Source organism: Lynx rufus, unplaced genomic scaffold, assembly GCF_022079265.1.
Source record: "Lynx rufus isolate CCGP_SWC_20201006 ecotype Redwood Valley unplaced genomic scaffold, mLynRuf1.p SCAF_9, whole genome shotgun sequence".
Lineage (NCBI taxonomy): Eukaryota > Metazoa > Chordata > Mammalia > Carnivora > Felidae > Lynx > Lynx rufus.
The window spans coordinates 40732735-40747209 of record NW_025814897.1 but is presented as its reverse complement, the minus strand read 5'-3'; the positions used below and the strand labels follow the sequence as shown (position 1 = coordinate 40747209).

General features: G+C 48.0%; 1 protein-coding gene across 3 annotated transcripts in view; it reads left to right on the top strand.

Moving 5' to 3' along the window:
• FAT3 (FAT atypical cadherin 3) overlaps positions 1–14475 on the top strand; it is a 517579-nt gene that overhangs the window by 456928 nt on the left and 46176 nt on the right. For all 3 annotated transcript variants that reach the window (XM_047071611.1, XM_047071610.1, XM_047071609.1), the window contains 5 exons: positions 2280–2494; positions 4025–4162; positions 5368–5511; positions 8801–8998; positions 11896–12694. In XM_047071611.1, the coding sequence (XP_046927567.1) occupies positions 2280–2494; positions 4025–4162; positions 5368–5511; positions 8801–8998; positions 11896–12694 (1494 nt within the window). The remainder of the gene's footprint in view (positions 1–2279; positions 2495–4024; positions 4163–5367; positions 5512–8800; positions 8999–11895; positions 12695–14475) is intronic.

Below are 14475 nucleotides of genomic sequence, written 5' to 3'. Positions count from 1 at the left end.
GGCTTGGGAGCAGTAAGGTGGTTCATAGATGGGGACAGGAAATAATATTTGCGCACCGAGCATAAGGGTTTGCTTCTTTCCCTCTCTTCTCTGTTTTTGCTCGATTTCATTTTGGGGTGTTTTACTTGGATCATGTGTTTATGTGTTTGGAAGTGCTCCTGGAGATGAGCATCCCAGTGCCCCTGTCCACGCTCAGGCTGCCACTCTCTGGTCACCTGCCAAAGAAGACCTTGCTAAGTGGTGTGCGTGGTGATATGCAGGCCTTCTCAACTGTGCACCCCAGTCAGCTGGAACCGGCTCTGTATGAGTCCTGTCCACAATTCCCAGTCAGGACACTGCCCTTTCTCACCACGCCCTTTTCAAACTCAGGGGCCATGTGGCATCACCTAGGGAAAACACACCTGGAAATAAATCAAGAGAACAAAAGGAGAACCCTAGGCCTTTCTTTCTATTAGGGAGTTAACTATTGGGAGCATTTTGGGCAATAAAGATGATAATAAAATAAAGATGGTGATTCAAGAAACAAGTTGGGATATTCTTGGGAGAGTAAACATACTCACCCTTTCCACTATGTATTTTCCTAGTGTTTGTATTCATATTTTCACAGCACTTTCATGGATAATCTCATTCATTTACCTGTTTCCCTATGAATAGTCATAATCAAAGCCATCCCATTTTTCAGGTGAGAAAGATAAGTCTCTCGCACTTTGCGTCCATTGGACGCAACTCCCTCATCATCACACGAGAAAAATGCACTTGCTGAACAGGAAACTCATAATTAGCAACATCTATTTAGCAGGTTGAATACGCCAGACTCTTATTAATTCATTGGTTATTTCTCGCATTTTCCATATGAGAAAAACAGAGCTTCGAAGAGGTTAAGTAAGTTCCCCACTGTCCACTGTGAATCAGTAGAGGACCCAGGATTTGAGCTCAGATCTTCCTGATTCTAGAATACGTGCTTTCACCTCTGTAGAGCACTGCTATGCTGGGGTCGGGGGAGGTGCAAAATAAGGAGATACCGTTCCTGCCCTTAGGTGTAGGGAGGTGGAAATAGCGATGGAAGAACTGCATTAGCAGCTTCTCCCAGCAGTACCTCTGTTTATTAAGGTCATTACTTCAAATTAAAATGTATGGGATTTTCCTCATTTAAATACGTGTTAGACTTAGTCTGTCTAGTTATGGCCATTGTATATGAACACCACGGGGAAATGGTTAAGTACTGTTTAAACTTGGCACTACATAACGAGACTGGGATACAAAACAAAGCACTAAGGGTGGTAATTGCTAAGAAAACTTAATTATGGGGAGAAAGAGGCTCTTGTTATAGGTATGACTTCTGTTTCTCACCTTAAATAGAAGGGCAGCTTTAGCAGCTAGAGAAGGTGCCTGCCTGGAAACGTGAATGGATGTGACATACTGACCTTGGTCCTAATGATTGTTTTCCAGTTGGTAGAAATGCCCACGAATGCCCTTGAGATCTGCTCTGCAGGCAGTACAATGACCAGTTACCAAGTGCAGAATGCAGAATTGAGTCACCTCACCAGAAAGGGATAGAATGGGAAGGAAGAGCACTCACAGAGCCCCTCCTAGAGGTGGCACCCCGCCAGGGCCTTTCTACTTGTTCTACTGGCTTAACTTAAATAGCTTTAGGACGTGGACGTTCCCTCTGTTCTGTAGTTGTGGATGTTGAACTCACACTTATTAGTTGGCCACTAATCCCAGGTATTTCCTTTTCATTAGGTCACTGTACCTTGAGATTTCTGAGATCTTTGCCCTCTTTGTGCTGTCATGGTTTTAGATAAGCGCACTGTAACTTGGCAAGGCACGTTCGTGGTTAATTGAATTCAGTGAAGTTTGCACATATTCACTTGCTGACCTGGGACAGGATCGTGCAATCACATCCACACATCTCAGCTCATTTTCCATCTGCCTGGGTCCAGTTAAGGGATCATCAGGAGACGCTTATCAGGGATGCCGGTTTCTGGCCCTTCTCCCTAGAGGCATGTGGGTGAATAATGCCGAAGATTTTCAGGCTGCTTGAGAGAAGTTCAGAAAGTATTGTGGAAACATTCAAAGACTTTATTTCTTCAGTGTTGCATCTGATGGATAGCTGTGTTTTAACTGACAGCATTAATCAGACTCTGAGATGCTTTCAGCAGGGCATTAAATAAACAAATTCCTGAATGTCTAAAATTCTTGGCTGGAGATGATGTGATAAATATTGTCCTGATTAGGGAACCACTGACCAATCTTTTTTTCCTAATCTCTCTTCAAAGGGGGTATTTCTGTCTCTGAAGTGCTGGACTATGAATTATGCAAAAAGTTTTACCTGGTGGTGGAAGCCAAAGATGGGGGCACCCCAGCTCTCAGTGCCGTGACCACTGTCAGCATCAACCTCACGGATGTGAATGACAACCCTCCCAGGTTCAGCCAAGATGTCTACAGTGCCGTCATAAGTGAAGATGCCTTGGTCGGGGACTCTGTCATTTTGGTAGGTGCCAGTGGGAGATCCAGATGTCTGGGACTAATAATTCTACTAAAGAGAGTGAAAAACGTGAGCAAAGTCTGTCTCGGATTCTTGTCATACTCTCTCTTTATGGGTCCTTTTGTCCCCGAGGACTCTAGTCAGTCACCAGTCTTTCAACAGTTCTTTCTCCTTCTGTACATTGGAAGGGTCTGATAAATTCATTTATACCAAAGTTTAAGTGTCTGATAATTACTTTCTTCCTGAAAGTGTATGTTATTCAAAAAAACAAAACAGACCACAGAATATATTTCTAATGATGGCTTCCACTGGTTTGTGACCTTAGATAAGAAGGTATTAGGTGGCTAAGGATAAAAGAAAGTCTGCCTCCCACCCTGCGCATGCACACACACACACACACACACACACACACACATGCACTCACACACGCACACAGAGTAGGACAGCTGCATATGGGAGCAAGATTAAGATTGCTTGGCCACTCTTAGAGAAGCTCTTTCTGGAGGGAATTTTTTCTTTTTTTTTTTTTTTTTTTAATTTTTTTTTCAACGTTTATTTACTTTTGGGACAGAGAGAGACAGAGCATGAATGGGGGAGGGGCAGAGAGAGAGGGAGACACAGAATCGGAAGCAGGCTCCAGGCTCTGAGCCATCAGCCCAGAGCCCGACGCGGGGCTCGAACTCACGGAACGCGAGATCGTGACCCGGACCGCGAGATCGTGACCTGGCTGAAGTCGGACGCTTAACCGACTGCGCCACCCAGGCGCCCCCGGAGGGAATTTTTTCTAATACCAGTAAGAGCAAGCCATGTAAAGAGTACATGGGCTCTCTCAGACTTACAAATTACGTTTTGGAAACAGTGAGTTCCATCCTTACCATCATCACCACCCCTACCGGACAGGTCCCTCCCATCCATCCTTATCTCTGGCTCCTGCAGCACCAGGTGTCAGTGTGCATTCTTTACACACCAGAGGTGGACTTCCCAGGACCACTTTCACGCATATAAATCCCAGTATCACCAATACGGAGCAGCAGGGCAGTGTGTTTGCCACGTGAGAAAGGGAATTTTCTCAGGCTTCCTTAACACAGAGGCGCATGAATTTAGAGAATGTCTGTCTCGGTGGCAGAGACCACTGTTTGCAGAGCTGGGAAAGAATCACCAAACTCCCCCTATGAGCTTTAGCTCTATCTTCAGTGGCTCTATCAGTGAGCTTTAGCTCTATCCTCAGTGGCTCAAGGCCCAAGGAAAATCATGCCTGACAAGCATCAGGTGTAGGCAGACAAAAACTACTGGAAAGGAGGTGGCTGCTCCAGTAGTGGTGCCTCCCTCGTCCAGCCGAGCCATCCGTTCTTCTGCCGGGGGCATGGTGGCTAGCACGTGAGCATAGAGAGCTCTAAGAAAACTGCCAGAGCTGTGCCCGGTTATAAAACCCGGGACCCTTAGAATAAACCTTTTCTCTGTCTCTCATGTCATGCCTTTTGTTGTTGTTGTTGTTGTTGTTGTTGTTGTTGTTGTTGTGGTTTGTGTCCCATGAAGCTAATAGCAGAAGATGCAGATAGCCCACCCAATGGACAGATTCATTTTTCCATCGTGAATGGAGATCGGGACGATGAATTTGCTGTGGAGCCTGTCCTGGGACTTGTAAAGGTTAAGAAGAAATTAGACCGCGAACGGGTAAGCTAGTTTAGGCCAGCCCCTCCCACCCATGCCCATCCCTTCACTGGAATCCGCTCAGGCTCCATGAGTAAAAGTAGGAAGATTCTGCATTCCAAATAATGAGAGTAAATAGGATAGGCTGAAATGCAGCATGACATATTTGGGTTAGACCTTTGAAAGAATTTTCTGCCAATAGATGCTGGCAGCTTCTTATTTATGGGTGTCTTAAAGGAGAAAGCAAAGATGTATCTTTCTCTTTGTGTAATGTTTATTTTTTAGAGAGAGAGAGGGAGAGAGCGAGTGGGGGAGAGGCAGAGAGAGGGGGCAGAGGACATGAAGTAGGCTCCGTGTTGACTGCAAAGAGCTTGATGTAGGGCTCAAACTCACGAACCTATCAGACCATGACCTGAGCTGAAGTCGGACACTTAATCGACTGACCCACCCAGACACCCCCAAAGGTGTAATTTTCTGGATGCTTTGAATTTTGGTCCTTCCCAGAGCAAGGAGGCAGGAAAGTACCTTCAGCATTGGGATCCTGTGGTCCTGGTTTCATCCACAGCTTTAGCACTAGGTGAGCAGATATAAAAGGAGCATCTGAAGGTATTTAGGTCAGAAAGAATGATCCAGAAAACTCCTCTGCCAACGTTAAACAAAGTTTCTAAACATTGTGTTTTGTGACCCAAAATATATGTCTTCAAAGTGAAATTACAGGAAGAGATGTCATAGTAGTGCTACTCCAAAGCAGGAAAACCTCTTTAGGTGATATATCCCCTTAACTCCTGAAGTTCAGAACTGATAAGGAAGATCAGGGTGACAGCTGTCGTGTTTGAACACAGGATGAGAACTGTAGTTGTAACCAGGGGTTGTTTTGTGCGTCCCCACCCCCCACTCCACCCCCGCCCCCCATCCAGGGGACACTTGGCAATGTTTGGAAACATTTTTGGCTGCCACAAATGAGCAGAAAGTGATACTGGCTTCTAGTGGGTAGAGACCAGGGATGTTGCTAAACATCCTACAAAGGCACAAGTCAGCCCCCGGCAACCAAGAATTACCTTGGCCCCGGATGTCAGGGGTGCCGACATTGCAAACCCCTGGTCTCGAGGACCAAGAGGGAAGGTGGCTGATCTTCAGCAAGGCACAGCCATTCCCGCGGCTCTTCTGAGTGTGTGCAGACTGAAGGAGGTGCTGTCCGTCTTCACTGTCGGCCCTCTGTGCTTTGGCAGGTGTCTGGATACTCCCTGCTCGTCCAGGCAGTAGACAGTGGCATTCCTGCAATGTCATCAACTGCCACCGTCAACATTGATATTTCTGATGTGAACGACAACAGCCCGGTGTTCACCCCTGCTAACTACACTGCTGTGATTCAGGTGAGCCACATCTTGCCTGCTAGTCACCTGTCCTTGCGTGCCCAGCCTTCTTCCTCTGCGATGGTTTACTTACCATTTTTGTAAATTAGTCCTTTAAGTTTAATTTATTTTTTGAGAGAGAGAGAGAGAGAGCACAAGCAGGGGAGAGGCAGAGAGAGAGGGAAACAGAATCAAAGCAGGATTTAGGCTCCAAACTATCAGCACAGAGCTTGATGTGGGGCTCAACCCCATAAACCATGAGATTGTGACCTGAACCAAAGTCAGATGTCTGACTGACTGAGCCGCCCAAGCACCTCATTTTACTCACAAATTAAAACAATGGTTTTTGGGTTTTTTTACCTGATATCAATTCATGCCATCATGAGACGGATATGAAGAGAGCCTGATTCTTCCACAGCCACTGACTAATAAATAGTGATAAGCACTGTTGCCGACGGGGCTCTCTGAAGTGTCGGGTGCTTTACATGAGCCACCTGTCCCCCCCACAGCCTCGTGAAGTGGGAGGCTGGGGCAGCCCCCACTTTATGCTGAAGGAGCTAAGGGCCTGAGGGGCTAAGTAGCTCACCCAAGACCCTGCAGCTGCTAAGTGGTAGAATCGGGGTTTGAACTCAGGTCAGTGTTCTGCAAAAACCATCCTCTTCACAAGGACAGGCTGCCTTTCAGCTACTCTGTGCTATTCTGGCAACAGCGGGAGATTGATACAAACCGTCTCATCTCTCCAAAAGAGATTGGGCATCAGGATAGAGCTGCTACTCATTAAAATCAATCTTCCATAAGCAATTTGTTTAGCACTTTAAATCCACCTGCTCCTTAAAATTAGGTTGCAAGATGGAGTAGCTGGCATTCTATTCTCAGGGGGAATGACTCTTCTTCCCATCTATTTTTTTTTTCAAAAGATGTTTCGGGGTTGCCTGGGTGGCTCAGTCAGTTAAGTGTCCAACTTTGGCTCAGGTCATGATCTCACGGTCTGTGAGTTCAAGCCCCGCATCAGACTCTGTGCTGACAGCTCAGAGCTTGGAGCCTGCTTCAGATTCTGTGTCTCCCTCTCTCTCTCTCTGCCTCTCCCCCACTCATGCTCTGTTTCTATCAAAAATAAATAAACGTTTAAAAAAAAAAAGATGTTTCATGAGCACAGTGCTGGGTGCCGAGCTATCTCCTCTTCCTGACCACTGGAGGCTCGGGGAATCCAGTCCAGGAATGTTGTCAGTGTGGAGGACATAGAGGAAACAGCGATTGATACATGTGTTGTGGGGGGCCTCAGAGAGTCCTGAGAACCGGCTCTTGCCTGATCCAGTTTGGCCTCAGAATCACCTCCCACGGGGTCTGAAGGCTTTGAGGGGAGAAGGTGAGATGAGAGTGAGCCAGGTCTTGAGAGACCCCTTTGGAACAACATCAGGACTTAGTCTGGCCGTCACGGCCGGCTCCCCAACTCTGAGATGTCCAGGAGTCAGGCGGAGCAGAGAGGCACTCGCTCGTAAAGCAAGCGGCCCCAGCCTCTTTCCTGCCACCTTGTCAACGAAATCGGATTCCTTCAGCAATGGTATTCAGGTCGTCCTCTCCTCTCTGATGGTCTTTCCAGCGGCTGTGCACTCATGTCCCCCTCCTGCTTCCTCACAGCTTCACCTAGGGGCTGCCCCTTCCTCCGTTTCTGTCTCTCTCAGATGGCCCTTCTCCAGGACCGACTCCCACGGAGGCACTGTCGGCCTCGCACAGCCGGTGTGCTCGCCCCAAAACAAAATGGGCTTTGCCCACTCAACATTCGGTTTTATGACACACATCGATCAGCTTGACAGCCTGTTTTCACATGCACAACAGGAAGCCAGCAGTGAAAGAAACGAGAATCGCAGCCATGAGCAGTGACCGCGGCTCCTATCTGCAGCGCCGGGGCCTGTCCGTGTTCTCTTTCACCCTTCTTTCTCAGATGGTGACCCCTGGGCCACACATTCTGTCTCTCTCTCTGTGTCTCTCTCCTGTAGAGGAAATGGCCTTTACAAAGTGAGCAAACAAATCAATAACTCTTCTATTTTGTGTGGTGCTGAGCATGCTGTCACTGTGAAATAGTAAATCTACATGGGGCTGAGGCGGTGCCATGGCTGATTCCAGAGGGAAACAGGGTCTAGTTCCTGATGACCAAAAGACCACTTGAGAGAAGGAACAAAGTAAGACGTCTTTTGAGGTCTTTTTCTCTTTCTCCTTCAAAAACTGTTCCTCCCTTTTCCCAAACCAGGACAATTTCCTTTTTCCAACACATGGTTTTCATAAGACTAATTCAGCACAGCAAGCTGAAGCGTGCCCGCCCCGTGCACGACTCCGTCCAAACTGCCGTGTATCACGGTCTCCATCTCTGTGACCCAAACTTATTTAATGCTAAATCAGTGTCATCAGAAGGCCTGAACTAATGAAACTGACTTCAGGCCCAAGCTGTGGTAATGCCGAAGTCTAAACAGAATGGGGCAAGAAAACCAATGCCTGGGCTCCAGAGGAATTCAATTTGGCCTTTTTGGAGTGAGGAGAACCTTCAACCCAAGAAGAGCCTTTGTGTTTCTATTTTGGGGAACAGGCAGAAAGGTTCTGCGAAATAATCCTTGAATAAAAACATCAGGGTTTCCAGAAATTCTGATGACTTTAAGGGTTTTCTTTCTCTCCATTCTCAAGTGGAGAAATAGTGTGCTCGCTTTCCCTGTCCTCAAGAAAGACGGGAAAACTGTGTTCTGAGGGGTGAGATGCAAAGCCCTAGTTCCACCTGACGTATGCCTTTGTGTGTTTACTGGGAAGTTGCTAAGATGTGCCCCCGCCAAAGTCTGATGTTGTGACACTGCGTCACAGTGTTAGGGCTCAGCATGATTGTGTTGTGACAAGTGTGACGAAGTGCCTTCCTGTCCCAAAAGGTCGATGTTTCCTTGGCCCGAGAGGGTTTCCGACCTAGTCACAGAGGCTCGTGGGCACCACATGTTCCCAGAGCTGCTTAGGTGAACCCAGGGCCTTTCCAGCCTACAAAGGACAAGATGGAGGCGACACCATCCTGGGACCCTATGAACCTGTTCAATGCGAAGTTCTTGTGTTCTCTCCCGCAGCTCATTGTCTCACGGGGCGGTTGTGGGGAGGCAGCCAAGGATGCGGAGCATGACGCTTACAGACTCCAGCATATTTTCAGAAGACAAGATAATATTACAGGGAATCCCTTCTGCTGAAAGCCCTGTTTTCTAGCCGGCAATGACGGGTTTTTTTTTTTTTTAAATGTGAAGAGAGGTTAATTTTATCTTCCTTTTTAATATACTCTTTTATGCAGGAAAACAAGCCAGTAGGCACCAGCATTCTGCAGCTGGTGGTGACAGACAGAGACTCCTTTCACAATGGGCCTCCCTTCTCCTTCTCTATTCTGTCGGGAAACGAAGAGGAGGAGTTCATATTGGACCCACATGGGGTCCTGCGGTCAGCTGTGGTCTTCGGGCACACGGAGTCTCCGGAATATGTGCTGTGTGTCCAGGTACGGCCCCATCCTCTGTCCACATCAGGCTGGCTTTCTCTTTTGCTGGTTTCCGTGCCCTGTGGATGGTTTTTCTTTGTTGAGCAAGTCAACATAATTCATTACCATGCAGGAATGTTCCCCTTTTAATCTCAAATTCAATTTCACACCAATAAAAGCGGCCTCTTTGTGTGAAATTGAACAGGAAGGAAGGGAAGCGTCATTGTTCAGAAGGGACTTTCCCATAGGGTGTACCAGGCAGACAGTCACTGGGCCCAAATCTGCATTCTCAAAATTCCTAGGGTTCTAATTGACCCACAAAGACAACTAATTGGTCGAGGCTTGTTGCTTTATACTGAGTAGACTTTGCCACATTACTCTACTTGGCAAAGCTTCCAATCTTTGTCCTAATATGATTGAGACATAGCGTGGCCTCTGCTTTTGAAGAGACCTTTGCTTGGTAAGTTTTCCCAGTGAGGCAGAAGGGGACCAAGCACTCAGATGGCAGTGGTCTCCCAACATTTTAGCTTCCTCAAGGTCAATGGCCTTGTAAAATGAAATGGGACAAAGGGACAAAAGTGGCAGGTATGCAAAGGGTGTGGATAAGAGCAGGAAATGAGTTCCCAGGAATTAATTTTGCCAGTATCAAGATTTGGGTCCCATTAGTGAAACCAAGTGACTTTTTACTCACTGTTGCCACAGAGGGCAACCTAAAGTCATTATTAATGGTGGCAATAATAACAATAATAACCCTTTATATGTGTGTCACATTCCATTATGTTCATTATTTCTTCTGGTAAGTTATGGCTTGCACTGCTCCATGTGACCTTCCAAATTAATGACTCTTGGCTCTGAGCATGCCAGTGAATGCTTTGGTTGCCACTCACTCCTCCAACAATGTTGAGTGAATATTTTTTAATGTTTATTTAGTTCTTTATTTTTGAGCCAGAGAGAGAGCACGAACAAGGGAGGGGCAGAGAGAGAGGGAGAAAGAGAATCCCAAGCAGGTTCCACAACACTCTCTGATTGTTAGAGAATAGATTTCACATCTCACACCTTAGAAACACCATAGAGAACTTTCCCCTCCTAGTCCCTAATGTTAAATTACCACCAAGTCCTGAGTTTCTGCCTTCATAAGGTCCCCATATGCGTCAGTTACATGTCCTTTGTCATCGCCCCACTTCATTCACTACCTCCCTGTTCACTCATTGTTGCAGGAGCCTCCTGGGTGACTCCTCTGGCTTCAGCCTCATTCTTTTCTGATACATCCCTACACCCCTCCCTGAGTAATCATTCCACTTTGGTTATATCAGCCCGCCTGAACCAGGGCTCAACCAACTACAGCCCCAAACACATCATGCCCTTAGCCTGTTTTTATCAATAAAAGTTTATTGGAACATAGGCTTACCCATTCATTTACATATGCTCTGGCTGCTTCACACTGGAACCATAGTTGATTAGTTGGTAGAGATCATATAACCCCAAAGCCTAAAACTATTTCTATCTAGCCCTTTACAGAAAAAATATACCAACTCCTTCCCTAAACTAAAACCATCTGTGGCTCTCTAGTGCCTGAAGATGTGGGGTCTGCAGGCCGAACTCCGGCCCCATTCTCTCCAATTTTCAATTTTGACATCCTTCGGCAGACGTGGTTTTCCAGTCCTGCTCAGTCCACAGGTCCTCTAATCTATCACCTTCCACCCAGCAGCTCCATGCCTTTCTGTCACCTCTCTGCTCTCTGACATTTGAGTGGGCAACCCCTAGCCTATGAAGTCTATACTTATCCCTGTCCTTTGAGGCCCTCCACAGCCTGACTTCAAGTTGAATCTCATTTGCTAACTTATCTCTTCCTACCTGACTTTTCCATGTCAGCATCTCTGGTTCATGTGGTTGATCACATAAAGTATGTGGTGATTTTAATAGTAAAAATAACAATCACATTAACTCTGAGGTACAAAGTACCTCCGTGGGTCAGGCCTGTGCTAAGCACTTTGCCATCACGGTGTCTTTTCATCCCCACCGTAGTAGAATCCTGTGAAGTAGGTTCTACTATTATAGTCATATTAAAGGCACAGACATTTCAGTTCAGAAATGTTAAGTAACTTCCACAAGGCCAGACACGTAGTGAGTGCCTGAATCAAGATTTGAACTCGGGTCCACATGATGCCCAAGTCCCTGCTTTTACATTGCCTTCCACATACGAGGGCATATCTCCTCAGATTTCATCTGACCTCCAAGGTCCACCGCATCCCTCCATCCTCAGACACCCTCCCTGGGGACCCCGTCCACAGGAATCTACCCGTGTCTGAAGTTCTACAGCACTAGCTACCCCCATGCTGCGCACAGAAGGGTTCAGGAAAGATGTGCCATCGGGTGCTTCTTCTGTCAATTCTTATACGTAGAAAGAAGGCAAAGCTTTTCCAGGCTACCTATCTTTCCCTTCTGCATTACATTTTTTTATTCTGTACCTTAATTTATGCAATTCACACCTCATGTTATTTCTTTAGTGTACAGAAAGATGTCCTCTGGCCCAATCCAAAGGAAAGAATTGCAAAGATTGTTCCTTCAAGTAAGAACACCACTTTATGTACGATGTCCCCCGTGGCTTCTGTTCAAAATGAAAACAAGGCCAGTGTGTGGTGGGCATGTGGATCTCAGAGCAGCCTCCCTTCTCCTTCCCTGTTCACCCCCAACGGCTATACTGTGTGCACATATTTTATCGTCCATAACAGAGTGTGCATGTAAGGACCAAAGCTGATAAATCACTCCTCTTACTTCAATGCACGCTCTCAGCATTTTGCAGAACAGTAACAGGGGACGGAGTAGAGGAATAGACGTCTTCTCTCTGAGTTTTGTTGTTCTTAAAAGCGTTGTGATTTTTCTTTGTTCCTTGCCTTTCTCCCTCTTGGTTGTTTTAGGCAAAAGACTCCGGCAAACCGCAGCAAGTTTCTCACTCCTACATCCGCGTGCGGGTCATCGAGGAAAGTATTCACAAGCCCACAGCCATTCCCCTGGAAATTTTCATTGTCACCATGGAGGATGATTTTCCTGGTGGGGTCATTGGGAAGATCCATGCCACAGATCAAGACATGTATGATGTGCTCACGTTTGCCCTGAAATCGGAGCAGAAAAGCTTGTTCAAAGTGAACAGTCACGATGGGAAGATCATCGCCCTGGGAGGCCTGGACAGCGGCAAGTACGTCCTGAACGTGTCAGTGAGTGACGGCCGCTTCCAGGTGCCCATCGATGTGGTCGTGCACGTGGAGCAGCTGGTGCATGAGATGCTGCAGAACACCGTCACCATCCGCTTCGAGAACGTGTCCCCTGAGGACTTCGTGGGGCTGCACATGCATGGCTTCCGGCGCACCCTGCGGAACGCGGTCCTCACCCAGAAGCAGGACAGCCTGCGCATCATCAGCATCCAGCCCGTGGCGGGGACCAACCAGCTGGACATGCTGTTTGCGGTGGAAATGCACAGCAGTGAGTTCTATAAGCCAGCCTACCTGATCCAAAAGCTGTCCAACGCCAGGAGGCATCTGGAGAACGTCATGCGCATCTCGGCCATCCTGGAGAAAAACTGCTCGGGGCTGGACTGTCAGGAGCAGCACTGTGAGCAAGGTTTGTCCCTGGACTCCCACGCACTCATGACCTACAGCACGGCTCGCATCAGCTTTGTGTGCCCACGTTTCTACAGGAATGTGCGCTGCACCTGCAACGGTGAGTGTGGCTTGCAGCTCCCTCCCACCTCCCATGATCTGAGTAGGCTGGGCCGCCATTCCTGGTAAGCATGCATTCGTTCGTTCCCTCATCCAACATAGTATTTCCTGACCACCTACGATGCACCAGGTCACCGTGAGAGATGCTGGGGCCAGGGGTAAATGGGACGAGCTCAGCCCCTACTTCCGCGGAGCGTACAGCCTGCTGAGCTGCCCAGGCGAGCAAGCCAGCAGGAGCCCGTGTGTTGAGTGTTGTTAGGGGAAGTACCAAATCCTGCCAGAGAACCCATCCAGAGGGAAGGTTTCCAAATGGGCTAGGATAAAGGAAAAGTAGGAATCAGACAGGTGGAAAGAGGTAGGGGAGGAAGAATATTCCAGGCCGGGATGCAGCTCGTATGAGGAAGGTTCAGGGCGGGAGAGAAGCCCCCAGCAGGGGAGTGGGAGAGAGGTTCTGTCGCTGGAAGGCAGGGCACGATGACAAATGAGACCTGTGAGCAGGCTCAGGGTTCACGCAAGAGCCATTAGCCGGGATGAACACTGTAGGAGTTGTCCCAAGGCAGGAGGAGCCATGGGCCGAGATGCAGGGAAGAAGTGACGTGCTCTGCACAAAGAGCACGACGGCTGCAGAGGGGACAGACCAGCTGGGGCCAGGCCAGCGGCAGGGCAACAAATTAGGAAGCTATTGCACAGGGTGCAGGCAGTTAGATCTGCTTCAGTGAAAAACGGGCGCCACGTAGAGGAGCACGGCCAGGGGATGGACTCTGCCGTCAGAGCAGCAGAGATGGAGTGGCTCAAGTTTGCTGATGTAACTAGAGTCCCTGAGCCTTGACCTTTCCTGGGCAGAGGCCATAGCTGCAGAGTCACGTGCCCACGGTGGTCAGTGAGAAGTATTGCTCTCTGCCTCTTTTCCTCTCGACATGTGGAGCCATAAATTCACTGCTCTCTTCTAAGAAAATTACACCCGGAATTTTTCTAGCCAGCGTGAACTCGGCCCAAAGGGACTGTGGCCAAAAGAGAGGCCATTTGTAAAACATCCCTTTAGGTAACTGGGGACAGGTAGGGCCCCTGGCCTTTTCTCTTAGAGAAAGTTCTTCGTTGCAGTTTGAAAAATAAGCTCATCAGAGGAGGGCTCTGGAGATCACAGCTCCTTCCAGGAGTCATTTTGACAGCTTCCAAGCAGCCCAAAAAGTGCCAGCCACTCACCGGGTGGTACCCAGTGAATTCTGTCTGTGTTTTCATCAGGTAGATGCAGGGACGTCTGACCTGTTGAGTATGTAAATTAGATCCAAAGTAACTCAAAGCATGCATGCTAGATGCAACGTATTTCTGGCAGATGCCACGAACATGCAGGATTTATGAATGCCAGCTGTCCCGGCTTTCCCTAAATTTCCTTTGTAGGCAAACTGATTTATGCACCAAAGCTCTGCTATGGCCTTCATGCAGTGATTCACGGCAGGGTTCAAAAGAGGTTTGAACAGGACAGGGCAGACCCTGCAGGAGAAACTAAACCAGCTAATTAATCCTTGTGCTCTGAGAACTCATTTCAGTCAGCAAAAATCTGTGGTGGCAACAATGTGCTAGGCACTGAAGATTCAAAGTGGAGGGGTGCCTGGGTGGCTCAGTTGGTTAAGCGTCCTACTTCAACTCAGGTTGTCATCTCACAGCTCGTGAGTTAGAGCCCCATGTCGGGCTCTGTGCAGACAGCTCAGAGCCTGGAGCCTGCTTCGGATTCTGTGTCTCCCTCTCTCTCTCTCTGATACTCTCTCTCACTCGCGCGCAGCA